General features: G+C 41.1%; 1 protein-coding gene across 1 annotated transcript in view; it reads right to left on the bottom strand.

Annotated features, from left to right (window-relative positions):
* LOC131195711 (fer-1-like protein 4) overlaps positions 1-24,714 on the bottom strand; it is an 81,790-nt gene that overhangs the window by 12,283 nt on the left and 44,793 nt on the right. The window contains exons 24-38 of the mRNA XM_058177846.1: positions 21,571-21,695; positions 19,036-19,170; positions 17,636-17,809; positions 16,548-16,664; positions 14,901-15,062; positions 13,385-13,553; positions 12,540-12,709; positions 10,787-10,918; positions 6,422-6,461; positions 5,053-5,159; positions 3,550-3,681; positions 2,038-2,148; positions 1,358-1,485; positions 540-710; positions 4-158 (exon numbers count right to left, since the gene is read on the bottom strand). Of these exons, the coding sequence (XP_058033829.1) occupies positions 4-158; positions 540-710; positions 1,358-1,485; positions 2,038-2,148; positions 3,550-3,681; positions 5,053-5,159; positions 6,422-6,461; positions 10,787-10,918; positions 12,540-12,709; positions 13,385-13,553; positions 14,901-15,062; positions 16,548-16,664; positions 17,636-17,809; positions 19,036-19,170; positions 21,571-21,695 (2,028 nt within the window). The remainder of the gene's footprint in view (positions 1-3; positions 159-539; positions 711-1,357; positions 1,486-2,037; positions 2,149-3,549; positions 3,682-5,052; positions 5,160-6,421; positions 6,462-10,786; positions 10,919-12,539; positions 12,710-13,384; positions 13,554-14,900; positions 15,063-16,547; positions 16,665-17,635; positions 17,810-19,035; positions 19,171-21,570; positions 21,696-24,714) is intronic.

Here is a 24,714-nt window from a genome sequence, read left to right on the forward strand (position 1 = left end):
TACCTTCAGGAAGAGCTTCAGGGGGAATTTTAAAAATCTTGTTATTTACTTTGACTTCCTCTGCCCTGTATTCAGCTGAGGGGAGTGCATTCTTCTTGCATAGACTTTCCAAGATATGCGTGGGTTTGAAAGCATCTCGCCATATATTGTAGCCTTCTCTGTAACAAATGATTAGATATGGGTAAGTTGCATTTTAACAAGTTTAGATTAGATATGAAACTGGTTTATTAGTGCTGGCATTCCTATAGGGCAGAAAGCATTGGGTCTTAAGCCAGGGGTGAAATCCAAAAATTTTCCCTACAGGTTCGGTGGGCGTGGCTTGGTGGGTGTGGCAGGGGAAGGATATTGCAAAATCTCCATTCCCACCCCACTCTGGGGCCAGTCAGAGGTGGTATTTGCCAGTTCTCCAAACTACTCAAAATTTCTGTTACCGGTTCTCCAGAATTTCACCCCTGTCTTACACTCTGTTGACAAAGCTACAGAATACTAATAAAATGAGAGAGGGATTCAGTCATCTTGATGGCTCCTATAATACGTACGTGTCGTATTGTGAGGCCACCCCACAATTGGCTCTGTGATTGCTGTAGAATCGATTCTCCAAGTCAATTTTGGTCTCCCCAATCAAATCATCAGATCCAACTAAATCATGGTCAAATATTGATATAGTGAGTTCTGATTCTATAGGAAAGGATATTGAAAGCTCCAGTACTCTAAATATGAGAGAGAAAGAAAATAATATCATTGGGAGATAGCAAGTAAAGACAGAATGTAACAAAATAGCTTCTGTATAATAATCATTTTATTGCTTGCTATAGCAGCATTTCCTTTAACTTGTATTTATGAACATAAATGCTGAAATAAAAGGAGTACCGGCTGGATGGATCCATTGGCATAATGATATAGACTATTCTTTCATTTTAAAGTCTTTGGTCCACCTTCCTTTTTTGTTTTTTTAATAGTCAGATAAGTATCAGACCCTTAGAATTGTTTTACTTTTTACTAGCAATTTGCTTTCTTTTACTCCTATTTTCATGAGCATATTAGGCAGATATAACCTCAGATTCCCTCTAACTGTGTTGAAAGGTTGTTATCATCTAGTTCATTGGTCATATCAGTGTCCATCCTTGGAATACTTCAACTTTCTCATTTCTGTATGTTACCAGTCCTACAGTAAGCTCCACTATCAGCCCTAAAGAATCCATGCATATAAACTTAGCTGATACTATGAACACATATTATTGTATTTTTATGCCTATAACAAACATGTACATTCTTCTGAAATAGAGAAAATCTTCTGGTAAGACGAGAATCAATTTAGAGAAGATGTAACTGATATAAGATAAAAATATATCCTTACTCTCCAAAAACTGGATTGAGCTGTTTTGGGATATATCGATCCTTGGTGTCTTTGTGTTGTTGGCCAATCTTAACCACAAGATAGGGATCTGCTTTGCCATTGGGATCTGCTGGTGTCAAATTAGTTGCCTAAAGAAACAGCAACATGTGATATAGTGACAGAATACAAAAGCACGGGACAAAAAGAATTCTACAAATTGATGTGGAATCAACATAATGGAATTTCATGCAATTTGTGGTAAACCTATATCTTTCCATCTGAAAAAAAGATCTGCTTACAAGTGAATTTTTCTTAATGCCATTTCCTAGGAGAGTTCATGGTTTATAAAAAGCACCTTCCATATTTAACTCTCCTATATTTTCCCAATCCTGGGTCTATTTTCCTAACAGGAAAACAATCTGCAAGTAGGGGCAAGAACATCATTAGGAATTCTTCATTTGAAAATACCCAAACTTAGAATGTCAGAAGAGTGTTCTGTAATAATATTTTACTTTTCAATTTATGAAAGAATGGCACTTAAGAGCACAATAAATAAGTAATGACCAGGTTGAAATAATGATAGAATCTCTGTTATTTCAGTACCAGAGATTGTGCTTTGGAAATCAACCTGTCTGCAGTGTACCTGAAGAAACATTAGAATCCTAAATCTGTATTTCTGTATATGAAGTCAAAATACTTACTTTGACAATATAAATTCTGACAAGAACCTTGATGGGTCTATTCCTGGGGATGCCTTGGGAGATCTTATGTTCTGGACCTGCCTCTTCAGCTCGATAAACATAGAATGAACCCTGCAGTAGAGGGAATTGAGAAGAACGTGCTGTTTATGTATTTTTTCCTAGTAATTTATATTTGTTGAGAAGAAGCTATTCACTTCTCCTAGCAGAATATATCTGACTTTTAATTAATTAATATTTATTTATTCAATATGGTGGTCACATGACTCCAATCCAGTTTCAACAGTTGACAGTGGAATAACTTATAAGCAACAAAAAAGCAACACCAAAGTATTAACCTGAACAACTATAAAAGTATAAAATTCTTACAATATAGCAATCCAAACAACAATGCAAATATAAATATCCATCCTGCCCCAAGGTCAGGATAAACAGCCAGTTTTCAATATCTTCTAGAACCGTGATGGCGAACCTGTGGCACGTGGAGCCATATCTGTGGGCATAGTGAGCATTGCCCTAGCTCAGCTCCAGTGCGCATACACACGCTGGCCAGCTAATTTTCAGGCCTTCTGGGCCCACCAGAAGTTGGGAAACAGGCCATTTCCAGCCTCCAGAGGGGCTCCAGGGCAGTGCGGAAGGCCATTTCGTGTTCCCCAAGCTCCAGAGGCTACCAGGTCATCATGTGCCAAAATCGTGGGGAGCATAGGGCAGGGGGTAGCGCACACATGCACAAGGGATGGGGCACATTGAATTAAGAGTGGGGGCAGGTGTGTGCGCGACCTCGCACTCCCCCACTTTTGGCACACAACGGCCAAAAGGTTAGCTATCACTGTTCTAGAACATCATCCACCTAGGAACCATACAGACCTCAGGAGGAACCTCATTTCAGAGGCTAGGGAACACATACTTCCTGGGTCCTGAAATATGGCACTATTTAATCAAGGGTGACCTGGAAAATGTCCGCTCTGCCAGTTCATACCAGATTCGTAGAAACTGTAGAAGGCAGGCAGTACCTTTATAGGTAATAACCCAATAACCCTTGAATCACACCCAAAAGCACACCAGCAATGACTGCAGGTCATGAAGCAAAGATCCTATGGCAAGCCCATCATATTCTGAACCAGTTGAAGCTTTGGAATGAATGTCCTGCAATAACAGATTGTATTAAAATAGACTTTCTTTCAGATTAGCAGTCATATTCCCAAATTAGGATTTGGTTCCAATTTTTACCTACTGCAAAGAAAGTTCACCCTTTGTAAAAAGAAAGGGAAAAAAAAGAGTATCTCCAGACTGCAGCAACAGGAATCTGGCTTAAGAACTATGGAAAGCACAGAGCAAAGATTCTGGGTGATCATTCCATTAAAGTCAATAAGGCTTTTATAAAGGAATGAGTAAGACTGAATTGACGAGCCTCTCTGACAAATAAATTAGTATTAATAGGAATAAATTCCCTGCCATTACTACTTTGGGAACAAATCAAATGGTCTTAATAAATATGATTCAAAAGATTCCTACCTTGTATTTACCAACAAATTTTTCTTCCTCATTCCCATCTTCATCTTCATTAGCTTTTCCACGATGAAGTGGAAAAATACATAACCAGTCCTCAAAATTGTCAAACTCATTCTCTAGTTCTGAACTATAAATCTGGAATAAAAATGTGCACTATCATAATTGAACATAACCCAAATTAAAACAGAACAGAAAATTTAATGCAAAGAAAATTTTTGTAATGACAGATTCACTATTTGGTTTTTTTGCTGCTCCTTATCCTGTTCCTTTTTATGTTATATCCTGTTCCTATTGTGCTCAAAATTCATCAGTCAGAGATATAGGTAGTAATTCTATTTCAATAGATACAGGTGATATAGATAATTCTATAAAAGAAGGCTAGGCACCATTCTGTCCCAAAAATACAAACAATTCCCCTTAAATCATTTTCTGCAGTTCTTGGAACTCTTTCTGATCACTATTGATTGAAAGTACTGGTAGTAGGTTTTCTGACATTTTGAGAGAGAAAACATTGAAGTAAAACACAAACCGGTGGTAGAATTCAATTTTTTTTACTACTTGTTCTGTGGGTGTGGCTTGGTGGGTGTTCTGTCCCCCTTCCCACTTCATGGAGAAACGCGAGTTTCACAGTCCTTTTATTGACACCGACCTGATTCTTCTGTAGGAAGCACAAGACTTGGCAGTGACTGTGCAGAGGCCTGCCAAGTTCTGAAGTCTTTATCTCGGACAGAGATAAAAGCACTCGTGTCCAAGTCCCATTGCCAAGCTTACAGGAAAGAAAGGTCTTTAACTCCCGAGCGACCAAGCTGCAACATACGCTGGGTAGTTTTTTGTCTGTCACAAAGCCCAAAGGTGGACTCCGTGACTCAGCACTCTCTGAGCCTGCCACACCTTTTCCTCTGCTGCGCACGCTTATCTCTTCGTCACTGCCTCGGGTCGATCCAGGATTGATCCTCAGCAGCTGGAGCTTGGAGCGTTGCCAGGGAGGAGGAGGAGGGTCCAGGAGAGGGAGGCCTTATCAGCTCCTCCTGGCCTGCAGCTGGAACCTGAGGCGGAGGCAGAGAGGAGGGTCCTGGAGAGGGAGGCCTTGTCGCCTCCTCCCCCTCACTCTCCGAGTCCTCCTCCTCCATGAGAACAGGCTCGGGGACCAGAGCCACAACAGAGGGTGTGATGTGGCTTGGTGGGTGTGGCTTGGTGGGCATGGCAGGGGAAGGATACTGCAAAATCTCCATTCCTACCACTCCTGGGGGAAGGATATTGCAAAATCTTCATTCCCACCCCACTCTGGGCCAGCCAGAGGTGGCATTTGCCGGTTCTCTGAACTACTCAAAATGTCTGCTACCAGTTCTCCAGAACCTGTCAGAATCTGCTGAATTTCACCCCTGGCACAAACTCTTTCCATGTGAAAAAAACTAGAACTGCTTCAGTAAATATACTAAATTTAGCTAAATTTGTAAATTTGATGTCAATCAATTTCTTTCCTTTTTTTTTTGTACAAAAACTTACCTTTAATGTTGCTATAAGTTTCCTTTTTGGGCGGACTGGCTCGGCTTCAACAACTATTTCATCTTCTACCTCCTCATCAAGAGAAGCAGCATTCAGGTTCCCTCCATCTAAAGAAGATAACAAAAAAAATTAAAGGGGTCTTCTCCTCAGCTCACTGTGTTAGGTGCTGGCTGCAATGATTCTGAGTACTAAGGTAAAGTTAATGACTTAATTTACTTTTTGGTTTCCTTTACTACATCCATTTTATTTCTATTTAGAATAGTGATCTCTTCCAACTGTTAAGAACAAAACTAACCCACCCAATTTTATTTACGGCACAATGATTTGGACACATTTCTCTTTTTTCTTCTAGCAGAGAGAATTGAATGTTGTTACAGCAAGAGCCTGTTTGGATAGTGTTTTTTTTTGTGTTTACATTTATATCCCGCCCTTCTCCGAAGACTCAGGGCGGCTTACAGTGTATAAGGCAATAGTCTCATTCTATTTGTATATTTTTACAAAGTCAACTTATTGCCCCCCCAACAATCTGGGTCCTCATTTTACCTACCTTATAAAGGATGGAAGGCTGAGTCAACCTTGGGCCGGGCTTGAACCTGCAGTAATTGCAGGCTACTGTCACAATCAGATGACACCACAACTACTTGGCACCAGGGGTGAAATAATCCCGGTTTGGACCAGATTGGCCGATCCAGTAGCGACAGCGGTGGGTACTTCAGAGAACTGGTAGCAAAAATCCCTGCCCTCCCCGCCCATGCCCAGCTGAGCCACGCGATTGTCAGAGCCTTTTTTTTACTTTTAAAAGCATTTTTTACAACCTATTTGGCTGAATAGGTTGTAAAAAAATGCTTTTAAAAGTAAAAAAAAGATTGCGCGCCACAGCTGATCACCCCCCTGCGCTGTTCTATTTACCCCATGCCTCATTTTGGTGTGCACTGCGTGTGCACGCACCTCACATTTGGTGCGAGGTGCACACTGTGCATGCGTGCGCAGCACACATGTGCAGCCAGCAAACCGGTAGTAAACCGGTTCAGATTTCACTACTGCTTGGCACTTCAGAGAAAGCAGAAATTTTGAGATAATGATCTGAGGTTTTAGGTAGAGGATCAACCACTGATTTGGTGTTTAGTTACAATATTGGTTCATTCTATTGATGTGCATTAAGACAGTGTTGGTCTCTTTCCGATAAAGAAAGCTGAAACTTCAAATAGGTAATAATCTGGAGTAATTTTGTCAGTAGCATTCTCCTGCCCTGGTGTCTGCTGGGCCAATATAATTCCTCCTGGGTATGCTAGGAAGATGGAAGGTGTCATTTAACACATTGGGAAGATACGGAGTTAAGGAATGCCGTTCTATAGCATGATTAGCTCACCTGCATCATTTGCGTCATCCTCTTCTTCATCACTAAGAGACTGCAAAAGAGAACGGCCTTTAACTGAGTTATAACAGATGTCAATCAGACTTACCATTCTATGGTCTTAATAAATTTCTTACAGTTTTCTAATATTGAAGACTTCTTATAGTTTTCTAATGTGAGTTTTACGATAAAATGCTCGAAATTAATAAATGCTCCACTCGAAACACTGATTATTTAATAACCTGTACGGATATTCAGCACTCTTTTTCTTTTCTCTTCCTCTAATTTTAAATTATTTTGTGTGAGAGCCTTTTCTTCTTACTTATGCTATAGAGTTCTTATTATGAGTAACAGGACAAAGTTTTCATAGAAATTGAAAAAATGCGGGTCCTGCACAGTAATTAAGTCACACTGAGAACAAATCCTAGGTTATTGATAAGAGATTGCAGCTCATCTCTATTTGGAAAATCAGTTAATTCATTGAAGAGCAAAGACAGAAGCATAGGGGAAAAATAAATTCATCATCTAGATTAAATCAACATGCGCTCTATTTTACCTAACAAAATCAGACCTGTTTTAGCAGATTTTACTGTTTAAACAGCCCTGTTACCTTCTAGTATCCCAACTTTACACTTTATTATCAATAAGTTGAATTATTGATAATAATTATTATTATTATAATTATTATCAATAATTATTATAATATTTACATAGTGCTTCACACGGATTAATAGAATATTAATCCGTGTGAAGCACTATGGATTAATATTCTGCCATCCTGGACAATGATCATCTCCCGGCGACTGTTTTCCCCTAGCGAAGTAGTATTATTTCACGATTCGCCTATGTTATTCGGTACAGGAACTCTTGCGCCTGCGAGGTGCCCCCGCCTCGCAGGAATGGCCCGTTTTATTACCAAGGGCCGGCCTCAATGACGGATCTTGGGATCCACAGAGGTGGCATGCGAAGAGGAAGAGCCTTTGGGGGTTTTTAGATAGGGCATTTTTAAGGGGTGGGAGGGGTAGGGCGGGTGTTGGGGGAAACCCGCCGGGTGGGGTATCAGTTCCTGCGCATGCTCGTGGCGGTGAGCTAATAGGTCCGAAGGTTATGGGGGGAGTTCAGGTTCCATTGGTGGAGGGTGGCGTTATTTGCACGGTTTGGGGGAGGGGCAGATTTGGCGGAAGCGGGGGCTCGGATCGTGTTAAGGGGGCGCGCGCTCGATATTTGCAGGCGATCGCGCGCCCCGAGCCCCCAGACTTCTCCCGTTCCCCGGATAGCCAAGACCCTCAGAGCCTGGGCCTTCGGCTGATGTTATGTAATGCACGGTCCGTGGCCAATAAGGCCCCCCTAATTTACGACCTTATTCAGGGGGGTGCCGCGGATTTTATAGGCATTACGGAAACCTGGTTGGGCGCAGAAGGGGGCGTGCCCCTGGTGCAGATGTGCCCACCAGGTTTCCGTGCATTTCATCAGCCGAGAGCCCAGGGTAGGGGTGGGGGGGTGGCGGTTGTGATTAGAGAGAGTCTGGAGCCGAGGGAGACCACTGTACCTCAGATTGTCGGGTGTGAATCCCTCCTTGTGAAGTGGGGCCATAGATGTCAGATGGGCTTGCTGGTCGCGTACCTGGCTCCTTGCTACGTGACAGCTGCCCTGCCCGAGCTCCTGGAGGTGCTTGCTGGGGTGGCAGTTGAAACCCCCAGACTTTTAGTCATGGGGGACTTTAACTTGCCTTCTTCCGGCTCGTCATCGACAGCAGCTCGGGAGTTCATGGCTTCCATGACGGCCTTAGACCTGACGCAAGTAGTTGATGGCCCTACCCACACCGGGGGTGGTACACTCGATTTGATTTTTGTCTCTGGTCAGTGGTCGAGAGATCTGGACTTAAAGGAAATAGTCACCGAACCTTTGTCATGGTCAGATCACTCTCTCCTTCGCCTAGACTTTCTGACCGCCACCCAACACCGCAGGGAGACGGAGCCGATGCGTTGGTTCCGTCCCAGGCGCCTGATGGACCCGGAGAGGTTCCGGACGGAGCTTGGGCCATTCCCTGAGGGTCTGGCTCACGGCACGTCTGAGGAACTTGTTGCGGCCTGGGAACGGGCCGCGGCGGGGGCCTTAGATCGTGTCGTGCCTTTGCGGCCTCTGACCCGGCGCAGGTCCCAACCGGCTCCCTGGTTCTCCGAGGAGCTGAGGGGGATGAAGCGCCGGAGAAGACGCCTAGAGAGTTCCTGGAGGTCTAGCCGTTCAGAGGCTGATCGGACACTAGTGAAGTCCTATACAAGGACTTACCTAGTGGCATTGAGGGAAGCGAGGCGTTGCTACGCCTCCTCCCTCATTGCGTCGGCAGATAACCGCCCAGCCGCCCTGTTCCGGGTGACCTGCCCTTCTTCACCAGGGGGAGCGGGATGACCCGCTGCAGGGACGTGCTGAGGAGTTTAACGGTTATCTATACGATAAAATCGTTCAGCTTCGGGACGGGTTGGACCAAGATTGCAGTGACTCAGGTGAGGCGTCCGAGGGTGGTCTTGGTGACATTGTCTGGGATGAGTTTGACCCTGTGGCTCCCGAGGACATGGACAGGTTGTTGAGTAGACTGAATGCCACCACGTGTTTACTGGACCCGTGCCCCTCCTGGCTGGTGCTGGCCACTCAGGAGGTGACACGAGGCTGGCTCCAGGCGATTACGATTGCTTCTTTGGTGGAGGGTGTCTTTCCGGCCGCCTTGAAAGAGGCGGTGGTGAGACCCCTCCTTAAGAAGCCTTCCCTGGACCCGGCTGTTTTAGGTAATTATCGTCCAGTCTCCAACCCGCCGCGCGAAGGTTGTAGAGAGTATGGTGGCATATCAGTTTCCCCTGCACCTGGATGAAACCGTCTATCTAGACCCGTTCCAGTCCGGTTTCCGGCCCGGTTACAGCACAGAGACGGCTTTGGTCGCGTTGGTGGATGATCTCTGGAGGGCCAGGGATAGGGGTTGTTCCTCTGCCCTGGTCCTATTAGACCTCTCAGCGGCTTTCGATACCATCGACCATGGTATCCTGCTGCGCCGGCTGGAGGGATTGGGAGTGGGAGGCACCGTTTATCGGTGGTTCTCCTCCTATCTCTCCGACCGGTCGCAGTCGGTGTTGACAGGGGGGCAGAGGTCGACCCCGAGGCGCCTCACTTGTGGGGTGCCGCAGGGGTCGATCCTCTCGCCCCTTCTGTTTAACATCTACATGAAGCCGCTGGGTGAGATCATCAGTGGTTTCGGCGTGAGGTATCAGCTGTATGCGGATGACACCCAGCTGTACCTTTCCACGCCGGACCACCCCAACGAAGCTATCGAAGTGCTGTCCCGGTGTCTGGAGGCTGTACGGGTCTGGATGGGGAGAAACAGGCTCAAGCTCAATCCCTCCAAGACAGAGTGGCTGTGGATGCCGGCATCCCGGTACAGTCAGCTAAATCCGCGGCTGACCATCGGTGGCGAGTCATTGGCCCCGATGGAGGGGGTGCGCAACTTAGGCGTCCTCCTGGATGAACGGCTGTCTTTGGAAGATCATTTGACGGCCGTCTCCAGGAGAGCGTTTTACCAGGTTCGCCTGGTGCGCCAGTTGCGCCCCTTTCTGGACCGGGATGCCCTGTGCACAGTCACCCACGCACTCGTGACGACTCGCCTGGATTACTGCAATGCTCTCTACATGGGGCTCCTTGAAGGGCATCCGGCTGCAGTTAGTCCAGAATGCGGCTGCGCGGGTGATAGAGGGAGCCCCTCGTGGCTCCCGTATAACACCCATCCTGCGCAGACTGCACTGGCTGCCTGTGGCCTTCCGGGTGCGCTTCAAGGTTTTGGTGACCACCTTTAAAGCGCTCCATGGCATAGGGCCGGGTTATCTACGGGACCGCCTGCTGCTACCGAATACCTCTCACCGACCTGCGCCTCACAGAGAGGGACTCCTCAGGGTGCCGTCAGCGAGGCAATGTTGCCTGGCGACGCCCAGGAAGGGCCTTCTCTGTGGGGCTCCCACCCTCTGGAATGAACTGCCCCAGGACTTCGTCAGCTTCCGGACCTTCGGACCTTCCGCCGCGAGCTTAAAACATATCTATTTAATTGCGCAGGACTGAGTTAGTTTTTAGTTTATGGGTTTTATCTTGGGTTTTAATTTTTATATTTTTAATTAAGGCTTTTGAATAAGTTTTTTAATTGTTTTTAGAATTGTATTTATTGTATTTCTTGTTTTTAAATGCCTGTAAACCGCCCTGAGTCCTTTGGGAGATAGGGCGGTATATAAATATAAACAATAAATAAATAAATAAAATAAATAAGTTAAAAGGGACAGGTTATCCAACTCAGTGCCATATCTCATTATAATACAATATAAATTATACTGTAAGGTTCATTATTACCTGTTTATTTAATTCCTTTAATGATTCATAGTACTTGGACCACCAATCCAGTTCTTCCTTTTCAGGCTTTTCCTCCTCAAATTCTTCCTCTTTCGGTACCAATTTATCAATAGGGATTTTTTTCAGTGGTGCCTGAATACAAATGACATAAAATTCCATCCATTATGTGGAAATGTAGAACAATTTTGTTGAACCTCTCCAACAACTAGAAGATGACTTCATAAAATTCATATATCAATCCTGGATCCTGACATTATCTCGTCATTTTTTTTTATTTTTTATTTTTTTTTACATTTATATCCCGCCCTTCTCCGAAGACTCAGGGCGGCTTACAGTGTATAAGGCAATAGTCTCATTCTATTTGTATATTTTTACAAAGTCAACTTATTGCCCCCCCAACAATCTGGGTCCTCATTTTACCTACCTTATAAAGGATGGAAGGCTGAGTCAACCTTGGGCCGGGCTTGAACCTGCAGTAATTGCAGGCTACTGTGTTCTAATAACAGGCTGTAATAGCCTGAGCTATTCTGGCCCTTACTGTCAAGGTAAGAAGGTTATTAAGAAAGCTCCAAAAGGTCCTGAATGGAAGTAGATTATCTGGATCTCTTTCAAACTAGAATTATACAATACAGAGAGATGTTGATTATGCTTGCTAATGACTTCTGGTGAGACTAGGATGGATAGTGCCTCCATCCTAGTCCTCCTTGATCAGCATTGAGGGGTTGGAAGATGGGGGAGGGAGAAAGTGGTCTAGCCCAAAAACCCTGCTTTGTGTATATCTCAGGGCTCTACTCTCTACCTTCTCCAGTTTAATGTGTATATTAGATAATAAAGCTGTTGAGGGGAATGATCTTTTGACATATGGTGCAGTATCTTAGCAAACTGATAACACTTAATTGTAGATCATGGCCCCAATCATCCAAGTGAAGCAGTTTGGAGGTCTTGGGGATCTGATAGGAAAGAACAGATTTCATCTCTGCCATTCCAAGAACAATTAGCTGTGAATTTGGGGCCCTAGGAAGATAAATTCATCCTTGAACCTGGATGGAGTTGCACTGCCTCACTTGGATTCAATTTCACCCTATAATCTGGATGCCCTTTGCACAACTTTGCTTGTGAGCTACTTGCACTTGTTCCTAGATCTGGCAGGGGGGAGGTTCCTGATTACTGTCACTCAGAAGTGTTTTTGAAGTCACCCAGCTGAATTCATGCCTAAGGCAGAATTAGAACACATAGTTTCCTGATTTCTAGACTGATGCCTTAAACAGTGCCCCCAAAGTGGTTCTTAAAATATTTTAGATTCCTTTTTATTTGTTTGCTTTCATGCATTTCTCATTTATATTTCCTTCTTTGCCATTTAATTGGTGCCATCATGTCAATGCTTGGAATAAACTACCTGACTCTGTGGAATAAACTACCTGATTACTGTAAAATCCTCAAAGCTTCAACAAAAAACTGTCTACTATTGACCTCACCCCATTTCTAAGAGGTCTGTAAGGGGCGCGCATAAGAGCACAAGCGTGCCTACTACCGTTCCTGTCCTATTGTTTCCTTTTGTTATATTCAATTAATATAGTTATTACATACTCATACTTACATATATGCTTGTATATTGTATAGTTATTCATGCTTATATATACTGTGTGACAAAATAAATAAATAAATGTTTTTTCCGAAACATCCATGTATGTACTATGCAACCTATATTACAGAACCTCTTCTTAGAGTAAACCTGAAACATTGCTGCACTCACCTTGACAAGCTTGAGGGGGTTAGCTTTGCTTCCTAGGTCTCCAGCAGCTGCACCAATATTTATTACAGTCTGCCCAGCAGCTGCACCAATATTTATTACAGTCTGTCCAGCAGTTGCACCAAAGTTCATCACTTTTTGGGAAATATTTGGTTTAGCTGATGCTTTCCTTTCTGAAATAAAATATATTAACCACATGTTTAATGCAAATGCATGCAAATCAGTGGTGGGTTTCAAAATTTTTTACTACCGGTTCTGTGGGTGTGGCTTGGTGAGCGTGGCATGGCTTGGTGCACGTGGCTTGGTGGGCATGGCAGGAGAAAGATACTGTAAAATTTCCATTCCCATCCCATTCCAGGGGAAGGATACTGTAAAATCTCCATTCCCTTCCCACTCCAGGGGAAGGTTACTGAAAAATCCCCATTTCCTCCCGATCAGCTGGGACTTGGGAGGCAGAGAATAGATTGGGACGGGGCCAGTCAGAGGTGGTATTTACCGGTTCTCCGAATTACTCAAAATTTCTGCTACCAGTTCTCCAGAACTGGTCAGAACCTGCTGAAACCCACCTCTGATGCAAATGCATTCTAGGTGTGACCTGTCAGGACATTCCTTTATATGACAAGGATAATTTACAAAGCAGATGCTGTACTTTTATATCCCAATATACCAGGAGTGTCAAACTCAGGTTGTCACGTTGTCGTCACGTGACATATTGTGACTTTTCTGCCCTTCACTAAAACGGGGGAAGGCATGGGCAGCGTGTGATCCTTAGGCCATGAGTTTGACACCCCTGTATTACACTCTATTTCATTTCATTGGATAATGTCCTAAAAACTCTAAAATCTCACTCTTGGGAGGGTTATCTGTTTCCTCTTCCATTTCATCTACTTCTTTAGGAGCAAATTTCATAATATGAGAAACTATGTGAGTTCCCACGAGGACAGAGCGTCCAAAGGCTCTCTTCTCCACCACGAAGACACTGAGAGGTGGATGTAAGTACACCTGTTCTGGAAGTTCCTATTTAAAAAAAAGTCAGGCAAATGAATTTCAGAACAATTCATAGTATTTCTAAGATAATTAGATTATTATGATGTTTCACTGAATTTCCAGTGTTATAATAGCAGAAGTACACGTTTCTTTTCTTGCTCAGTAATTCAACATGCAGATTGCCATCAGCCATTTCTATTGAAACTCAGCTGTATAGATTCTCAATGTTTATAAAAGGAAGAAAATAATATTTAACAAAAAGATATGCATGTGAAAATAGGGGTCTCCAACCTTGGCAACTTTAAGCCTGGTGGACTTCAACTCCCAGAATCCCCCAACCAGCAAAGCTGGCTGGGGAATTCTGGAGTTGAAGTCCACCAGGCTTAAAGTTGCCAAGGTTGGAGACCCCTGCTATAAAACATAAGTCCTTCTTGTAATGGCAATGTGAAAGACCATTGTTATTTTGAGGTGTTTAGTGACATATTTTGTCTTTTCCTTTGTATTGAGAAAAGCCTAGAAGTTTAGAGGTCATTCTGAGCTAAACTACTCGCTTTTTTACTCATGTTTATTGAATAAAGGAGAAGGGGCAATTCTGTAGCTTCAAAGCTTGTCTCACTGTGAAAGTTTTATACTTTCATTCCCATTCCAGAGTCATGAGCCACCATGTCAAGACCAGGTTTTGGAATCTATAATCATAGCAGCTTGCACGAGATTTGGGTATCATTTTGCTTAGTATGTATGTTTTTTAAATCTGTTTGCTTGAGCTAATGATGAGACTTAAAATCCCTTTATTTGTTTGTGTGTTCATTATTTCTGGAACCAAGAGAATCAATTGCCCGGGTATCTGATCACTGCCCTGACACTCGGCAAAACATTTCCTAGATCAGGAGTAGTCAACCTTTTTATACCTACCGCCCACTTTTGTATCTCTGTTAGTAGTAAACTTTTCTAACCACCCACCAGTTTGGGGGGAGATGCGCGAGCTATTCTGGGACGAGGTTCTTTTGTTTGCGGTCACACTATAGCGCCCTTTAGTTTCACTTACGTAACGTGAACTAAACTTATGCGCGGGCGATACATATAGTATATTTTCAGAAATTTAAATTGTCATGGGGAATTTTATGAAAATCTAATGAAAATGTTTTTAAATAATGCTATGAAAATTTTTTAAAAAGTCAATTAAATTAAAAAAAAGGAAAGTGCTTCAGTATCGGACAAAACCCCTACCACCCACCATGAAAGCTAGAACGCCCACTAGTGGGCGGTAGGGACCAGGTTGACTACCACTGTCCTAGATCATATTTGTACAACTTCAGCTTGATTGGTTCTATTACAGTTATCTTAACTTTTGGGATCTACCTCCCAGTTATCACTTACCACATTTACAAATTTAACAAGTTCATTGAAATTGGGGTTCTCTTTGTAAGTTGTGACCACTTCTGATTCCACTTTTTTTCCAGCACATTCAATTATCACCTGTGGCTGGTCAACCTCAAATAGGTTCACACGTTTCAGATCTCTCAGGCCCCAAAACAAGATCTAAGAGAGAGGCAAATAAATGTCTTAGGTCAGAATGAGGCCAAGCATTCGCCTTCTCTAAAGGATCTCCAGTCTCAAATCCCACTGAATTGTGTCACATTGAATTGTGCGACAGATTAGCAAACTGTTCTCTGCTGATAGTATACTCAGTTTAAATTAATGTAGGTTAATCTTCATCGTAAAGATTTTTATTTAGAATAATGTAAAGTTCATAAATCTGTACATTACTCTTGGGTCTGACTGTTTGATACTTTGTAACTTTCAGTTCAGCAAAACTGTGCATCATAGAGCAACAATTTTTAAATCAATATACTTCAAATAAGCTAATTTACAGAATGCACCCAAAATCTGAGGATCCATGAGTCCTGAGGGATTGAAATGTGGCAAACATGTGGCCATGTCATGCCACCACCTTCCAGTACACATCCCAAAAACTCCTATGTTGTGTGATGCAAGGCAAGATGGGAAGAGCTTTGCCACCACCCTCTTTCCTGCCTCCCTCTGAGCCAGTGGTGGGATTCTGCCGGTTCTACCCAATTCGGGCGAACCAGTAGCTGGGGCTGTGGGAGGCTCCACCCACCCACCCAAACATTATCACATCATTTTTTTAATGCTCTGCACATGCACAGAAGGTTCTGCACATGCACGGAGGTGGCGTGCATGGAGGTGGTTGCTCACATTTGCAAACCAGTAGTTAAGATAAGTCAATATCACCCCTGCTCTGGGCCCCATACCCAATTGGCTAGAAGTTAGGCCCAAAGCAGCTATTGGCTACTTTGGAATCAAGACTGAAATTTGAAATATTTTAATGGTGGTAGTTAATGAAGGAAGAATGAGGGAGTGACTCCAATGCCTGCTGGCAAGGTAGACTGGCTGAGGGGCCTAACAGTTGATGGGTGAGCCCTCTTCCTCCCTGGAGGGGAGGGCTCTTGGGAACATGCTAGAATATTTGACTCACTCCCTTTGCTCCCTTTCTCCCCAGCAAACTGGCAGACAGTTGTGGCAGGAGGAGGAGGTGGGGAGAGGAAATGGCACAAACCTATATTATGTTTGGAAAGAGGGAATGACCCAATGTGTCATGGGTTGTATATTAATTTTGCAATTTCAGCGAAATATCTCAGTCTAGGCCACTTCTCTCCAGAGAATCACTTTATAAATCTCAAAACTCCATGAAAAACTTTAAAAAAGCAAAAATTGTAGAATAGGCATAATAATTTATAGCTTCATAGTTTCTTAATCTAATTTATGTATACACAGATTTAGCTGCCACATAAGGCTTGGTATTACCCATGCAATTCATTTGCCATTATTTCAACACATGGATAAAGGTATTTATTTATTTAGCATATGACATAGAGCACATGGATAAAAAGTATTTGTTAATACTTACAAATAGTTTCATTTTTCGTTCCCCTATCTGGCTAGTCAATTTAAATTACATTCAATAATTATTTTCATGGAGTATCTTTTAGGAAATATTTTTACCTCTATGCGAAATTCTTTAAGGATTGGGCGTATTCCTTCAGGAATAATGAATCGTCCAGAACGGGGATCCCCCAAATACTCTGGTTCTTTGGGGTCTACATCATTAGGAACTGATGGCTAGAAAATAAAGTTCAAAGCAATTTTAAAAAAATCTCTGTGAGCATTTATAAATAAGATTATTGCCAAAAGATTTAAGGAAGCTCAATCCTATAGCCTCCTTACTTTATATGAGCTATCAAATAAATGAGAGGGCTTTTTAAATTAATGACAGTTTTTCAAGTTGATAAGCTATAGTATTTTCAGAAATAATAATCAAAATTTCATAGTTCTTATGTCACAGAGAACTATGATTACCTAAAGATTCCTTGATTTGTTTACTAATTTAAACGAAGAGAGGAATGATGAAACTATATTAATATTTAAAAAATCTCATGTATTTTATTAGTAAGAAATGCAGTAATTGAAGCATGATATTAATATGATAATTGCTATCAAAATCAGTTGTTATCTTTCAAAAATGGAACTATCACATGATATTTCTGGAAGTGATACTTTCTTACCCAGAAATATTTCCTAATGGCACACTTGTTGTGTCTAAGAAAGAAAAATAAATGCAAGTTATTGCATGCTAACTTGCTTTCATTCACTATTTGAATTATTTTACAGATTGTAGATTATGACCTAGCTTTTAAATCTTAATCACAGTCTCCCATAAAAGACCTTGACCACAGCACTACAACATCCTGCTACAAAACAAAAAGCTATACTATTAAAAAAACATGATAGATATAGGTCTACTTGTTATGCTCAATTTTATGCTAGAAATATACTATATATTACTGAATATGCATCTAGTGTCTAGCAGGGATATTTTCAACCTATTCATATGTCCATATTTAGCAAACTCTAGATTTAATAGACTAATGAGTAGGAATGGTGTCCACTAAACCAAAATGTAGGTTAAATGGCTAATTGGATTTTTAAAATGCACAAAATGAATGGATTTTGTTCATTACATCCAAAACTTGTTAATTTAGGTTCAGGAAATCAATATCTACAAATCAGGTGATGGCAATGCAAACACTTACCTCTAAGTAACCACTATAATCCAGTTCAATCAGCTCAAATACAGCAATTAATTCCCCAGCTGATTTATGGCCCTTATAAATATCAAAAAATTGGAGACAAGGTTTGCTGTAAGGCTCATCCACCAGCTTCACCTGTGGGGTTACAAAGGCTCGACCAAGGAACTCTGGTGAACCCTATAGAAAAAAGCAAGCATCAAATCAGTATTATACATGCACATTATTTTGGGATCACTAAAGCTTACTACCAAAACATGCAAGGGCATTTTACTCAGACAACAGTATTCTACCCCTAACAGTATCAGATTCCTAACTTCTGAATGCCTTTGCTTATAAATTTCATGAAGAACTGTGTTTTTCAATTTCAACAATTTTAAGACGTGTGGATTTCAACTCCCAGAATTCCCTAAATTGAAGTTTGCACATCTTATAGTTGTTGAGATTGAGAAACACAGATGTAGAATATTCTTGTAGCTGAACACCACCCTAGCAAAAGTTGCTGTTGGTTTAAGGATTCCATTATAAAAGCAACTCTTAAAGCACTTGCAACTTCTTTTCAGGTTTTTATAGGAACCCAGCAAGAAATTTGGCTCATTTAAACAATCGCAGTCAGGTTTCGTGCTTATATGAAGTCTGGAGCACTAATTCCAAATCATTTTTGAAACATAATTTGATGAGTGACTAGATAGCAGTCCAGGGGCAGCGCAGTGGCTCAGCAGTTAAGACACTAGGCTTGTCATCTGAAAAGCCGGCAGCCCAGGTTTGAGACCCAAGTGCCACACGACAGGGTTAGCTCCCGTCTTTGCCCCAGCTCCTACCAACCTAGTAGTTCAAAAGCATGGAAATGCATGTAAATAAACAGGTACTACTTCGGTGGGAAAGTAACTGAAGCCATGCTGGTCACATGATTGTGGAAATGTCTTTGGACAGCACTGGCTCAATGGTCTTGAAATGGAGATGAGCACTGCCCTCTACAATTGGCCAACGACTAGTGGAGTAAAATCTGCAGGGAGTCCTTTATCTTTAATTTTACCTAGATAGTAACCCATTACTGTTCTTATTGTTGCCCCTATTTAGTTTTGCAGTTTGGACAGTGTAAAAGCCAATGCTTTCAAAAAAGCTTGGAGCATTGATTTCAACAGGGATCAAAGAGAGCTGCTCGGTTTTAAAAGCGACTGATTGGCAAGAGTTTAAGTCAAGTCTCTTCATCCAAGTACTTCATTAAACTGATGGTGTTAGGCTTTCTGATTCAATTCAGTATTGCTCTCTAATGTTCTTTAATCATGTTTTTCAATTGAAATATTGCTTTAATTGTAAACTTTTTTAAAATGTTCCCTGCTTTGGAATCTCCTTTTAGCAATAAAAAGCATATTTAAAGGTTTAGAAAGAAAAAGTGCTCTTACAAATTTATTGTAGTCAAAAATATTGACAATAGCTATTGGAGTCTCTGTCTTCAAGTCCTCTTTCTTTCCATCGATTACAAGCTGATCATACAGAAGTAATTCATTCCACATTGGGCTGAGTGTTTCTTCCAATACCTGAATTAACAAATATTGAAGTTATTGACAGTGACAGAATGGAGATGATGAGTGCTGTTTTTCACCCTATGGCACAATTGCCCAGACTTACACTCTGTTCTGGTACTCTGATAAATTCAGGCTGGAACAATAACAAATAAGTAGCTATTCATACAGTTTCTGTTTGTGTGAAAAGCCTCATGGTATTTTATCTGAAAAAGCAGAGATAATCTGTTGATGGACCATACTCCAGTAGAAAATAAAGGAAGACAATAAATATTGCCAGCCAATGACACTGACACTTCCCATAACTATTTAAAACTAATCTAGATATAATAAAATATAAAATTACATACAGTATGTCTTATCTCCAGCATTTTTTTTAGAATTGGAAGCAATCTGAAGCATCTATGAGGGAACATTTACACTACAGTAGTGCTATTTCTTTTCTCTAAACCCTCAAAGAGTTGAAGGTCATCAGTGATTGTCTTCACAGCTGTCAACATTGAACCACTAAGAACATCTTATTGCTCCCTCAGATCTAAGCCAATAGGAGAGTGCAAAGAATGCATTGATTCAATCCTCTGCCTTCCATCTAAATGTGAAGAAAGAAGGAAGAAGGAAGGAAGGAAGGAGGGAGGGAGGGAGGGAGGGAAGGAGGGAGGGAAGGAAGGAAGGAAGGAAGGAAGAAAAAGAAAGAAAGAAAGAAAGAAAGAAAGAAAGAAAGAAAGAAAGAAAGAAAGAAAGAAAAGACTATTTCAACATCAGAAATTTCAAAACCACTAAGGCTTCTGGTCTACATTTTAAAAACTTGCAGAGCCTAGTAGCTGAAATTTTATGAGAATGGAATAGAGGGCAACTTATACATTGGATCTAAGGGCAGAAAGTGATAAACATTGCCACTAATGTGAAAACGTCTTGCCTACAAATTCTGCAGAATTTCAGTGTTTTTAAGAGGAAACATTTTCAGTGCAATCCAGTTACAATACAGTTGATCTGAAAATAAGTTGGCTCAGCTGCTGAAGATGCGACTAATTTGGATTCAGTGCTGATTTTGAAGTGATACAAACATCACATACGTAAATGTCCTAGGTTTAAGCAGTGACAAAGAAGAGCATAGCCTTTTCTTCATTCTCTATTTTTTTCCACTAATGTTCATTCCCAATTGATTTACTTCTGCCTGAAGGAAAAAAATAACATCTGCTTTCCTCCCTTTCTCTTAGTAGGAAAAAGTCTGAAGTGAGCAAGGAGTAAGTGAAATTTGAAATAGTTTGGAGAGGAAATATTAAGCACTAGCCGCCAAACTAAACAAAGAAGAATCACATGGATTTCAAAAACATGGATGATGCTAGTAGAGAGTAAATAGTAAAAAGATAATCTTGAAAACTGAAGACAGATTTACAGTGTCTCTGAAACATTTCCTTCCCACACTTCTCACATCTAGGCTGTGTTGCCTCTTCTCATGTAAAATGCTCTTCTCTCCCAATCTGTCCCTAAATTCTTCCAATTTAAACTCTACTCAAATTAGTATCACATTTTAATGTAAAAGAAAAACACATACAACTGGAAAGATATCTTATGGATAACTTTCTCCAGTGTGAACCCATTCAATCATTTGGGACTCTTCTAATAAAGGTACGGTATGGCATGAACCATGGAAAGATAATACAAATATATTAATGAATTATATGAGATGTAGTGGTGACAGTGTTGGATTAGGACTGAAAACTGCAGGTTTCTACTCTCAGTCTTACTCAGCCCAACTTATTTCACAGTGCTCTTCTTGGGAGAAAAATAAAAGGGAGCACTGTGTAAACCCTCTTGAGCACCCGAGGGAAGGGCAAGGTATAAATGTAACAAAGAAATAAATGTGATGTAAAGATTCAGGTATTCAACCAAGACCAGGCAGGCTCTGTTCAAAATCGTACATGACAATAGGAGTCACTGGGTGATTGGGGACCAGTCATTATTTCTCATCCGACCTCCAGAAGGAAAAAAATGGGAGGAGGAATATAACAGCAATTTGATAAACTGAAGACTAAGGATGATGTATTTCTGCTTAGAGCAGAAATTCATTTAGTTTTGGAATAGGGATACCTGTAGAAGAATTTAAAAAGTCAAGAGATCATGTAAACAAGGAGTGGGGCTTCAATCACATGGTCATGGCTGCCATCTTGACGTTTTGGACTATGCCTCATCCCCATAGATGCTGCTGCAATTAATGGCATAAGTAAAAGAATGTCAGAAACCAGGGAGTTACTGTGATGATGTTGTGAAACAGGATTTAAATATTTGGCCAGCAGGTAGGAGCTGGAGCAGTACAGACATTCTTGGGGGTCAGGAGGGGAAGAGGAGAAATGTTGCCATTTCAGTATTTACTGTACCTGTAGCATTATTCACTATGTCTGCAAATATTCTTACCATTGTAGATTGGCACTGTGTTGAAAACACCACTCTTGCAAATGGATCTGAAAGGCCATTTTCATCAGCAGGAAGAATTCCCCTTGCCTGATACAAATGGGCTCGAAGCTGAAAGTAACTGAAGTCTAAAAGACAGAGAGAAAAAGAGTTTTTCCATAGTAATAGGCTATACTGTATGCGCTATCCCCAGATTTCAATTATGGCTGCCTTGAGAATTACAGGTACTTCTCTAACTAATACTAGTTTATACCAAGGTGGAAATGAAATGATATCTTGCCATGTTAAATAGGACTAACTATAATAGCTATGATACAAAAATTGGACCCAGATGCTCTTTCATTTAAAGTGCACCCAGACTTTAAAAATTGTGAGTCAGCAGCCTTGTCAGTGAACGAAAGCATGACAAACTGCCCAGTGGTGGGATTCAAGTAATTTAACAACCTGTTCTCTGCCCTAATGATTTCTTCCAACAACCAGTTTGCCAAACTGCTCAGAAAGTTAACAACCGGTTCTCCCGAAGTGGTGCGAACCGGCTGAATCCCACCACTGAAACTGCCCCATTTGATTCTGTGCTTGCTTTCAGTGCAGTAAAGCATGTAATCGTACTTTGCAACATAACAGATATTTTATGGCATATATTCAGTGCAACATAAATTAGCTACTCACATCTTTCATATGAGGGGAAAATATCTCTACCTTATTTTTTAAATGTTTTCATTTCTTTTGTTTACATTCTCTTCTTTCATATTTTATAGCTTCAAGTGAAATACTAACTTCATATTATGCATTAGTCATGCCAGTACACTGAAGAGGAAGTACTGAACTGCATTGTTAAATAAGTAACTTAAAAAAATGAAATCTCATAGTATCCATTGAGTATCTATAGAGAAATCCCAGCCATATATCTGCATGATATACTGCTCTTTTTTTAACTCCTTCACTTCTGTTTCAAACTTGTCTTTGAGCAGAATTTAAGTAGGACAATCTCTACCAATCCCAGTACTAGTCCTCAATTAGTGACTGCCTCGAGAGACTTCCGGTTTGGCACCGTAGGTGATGGCGGTGATCTTTACGATCACCAACCTCTGGATTATGTGGAATCGCTAGGACAGCTTAAATCTGCTGCCCAGCGGTTCGGAAAACCCCCTCTTCGGGAGAAGGAGAAGGTGGTGAGCTGAGGGCAGAGGTTGAATTTCCCTAAAGCCCCTGAGAAAAAAGGGGTTTGAAGGGTTAAGTTCCCTCCAGTAACCCGAAGTGCTCCAGATCCGAGGATTCTTCTGCTTTGGCGGAACCAATCACCACGACCAAACGCCGAGATTTATTTTGGACAATAAAGGATTATACCGGACAGAACGAAAGTGGGAGAACTTTAAGCAAGTAGCCAAGCCGATTCCCCGATACTTTGTAACAAGCTTGAAAACAGCAAGAAAATGGAGGCGAATTGTTAACAAGTTAACGAGTGGAAAGCGAAAGTGATACTTTCAGCGTGTGCCTCTGCAGTTGGTAATTTGCATGTTACTTGCTGCTTTAACTCTTTGCTGCCTGCTGATAGAATCTAGGGAGATTTTTTAAATACTGCTTTAAAAGACTGTGTTTCTCAGAGGTTAAGAAGATTTAAAGTGAATATTAAGTTGGAAATAAATAAATAAATAATTTTATAGAAGATGGCAGCCAAACAATTAAAGTCTACTGTAACAAAGAGCTCTGGAACTTTATCAGCTGGTGCCTCTCCAGCTCATACAGCAGAGACTAGAACATTGAATTTAGAGGCGTTACAAGAGAACTTAAAAGGCTTTATAGAAGAAAAATTTAAAGTTATAACTGATGAGATGTCTGAAATGAAAGAGCAGATATCAGAAATTCAAGTGGGAAATAAAGAAGTTAAAGAAGGATTTGTAATGGCAGTACAAAGTTTGGCAACGAATGTGATTTTATTGGAAGAGGAGGTTGAAGAAATTAAGCAACATAATTTAAAATTAGAAAATAAAATGGATGAATTTCAAAGTAAAATGGAAAAAACAGAGGATGAAATAGTTTTGATACAATATAGAAATATGGAATTTGCTCTTAGAATTCGAGGTTTGAAAGAAAATAAGGAAGAGAATTTAAGGAAATTTTTCTGAAGTATTTGCTGAGATATTAGCAGCTCGTCCAGCAGATGTGGCTTATCAAATTGATAAAATATATCGTGTGAATTCTTGGATAGCAAGGCAAAAAAGTTGCCAAGGGATGTTGTTATTTATTTTACAAACAGAATAGTGAGAAATCAGATTTTGCAAGCTTCATATAAGGGGAGAAGATTCAGATTGCTGGTCAAGATATTTTGATATTAAAGGAAATTCCACCAAAATGTTAAGGGCTAGGAAGGAATTTGCCTTCCTGGTGAATGAACTTAAAAACATCAGATTAAATATAGATGGGATATTCCAACTGGTATAATAGTATATTATGCAGGGAAAGTACATCGTTTCAATACGGTTGGAAAAGCAAGAGAATTTTATGTTGAGGTATTAAAAGTTGGAAGTCTTCCCCCATTGGAAGCTAGAAGAAGGGAGGCTGAAGTGAAGGAAAGAGAAGTGAAGCAGGTACAAGAACAGATTGTGATGGAAGAAGATTTATTACAAGTGTTGGAAATACCTACGACGGGTTTAGATTCAAAAGAACAAAGGCTGACAAGAGCTGCTGCTAAACGCAAGGAACAAGAGATGAAGGCACAACAACAACTGGCAACTTCTACAATGGAAACAGTGGAGGAGCAAGGCCTAAAGTAAAATGTGATCTGCGGCTGGTGTTCCAAAAGTTTCCTTTGGCCGATAATGGCAATTAAACTATTATCTTGGAATGTTAATGGCCTGAATTCACCGCAGAAGAGAAGGAAAGTATTTCATTATTTGAAATAATTTAAAAATGACATTACCTGTTTACAAGAAACACATATTAGATCTTGCCATGTTAAATAGGACTAACTATAATAGCTATGATACAAAAATTGGACCCAGATGCTCTTTCATTTAAAGTGCACCCAGACTTTAAAAATTGTGAGTCAGCAGCCTTGTCAGTGAACGAAAACATGACAAACTGCCCAGTGGTGGGATTCAAGTAATTTAACAACCTGTTCTCTGCCCTAATGATTTCTTCCAACAA

This window comes from Ahaetulla prasina, chromosome 3, assembly GCF_028640845.1.
Source record: "Ahaetulla prasina isolate Xishuangbanna chromosome 3, ASM2864084v1, whole genome shotgun sequence".
Lineage (NCBI taxonomy): Eukaryota > Metazoa > Chordata > Lepidosauria > Squamata > Colubridae > Ahaetulla > Ahaetulla prasina.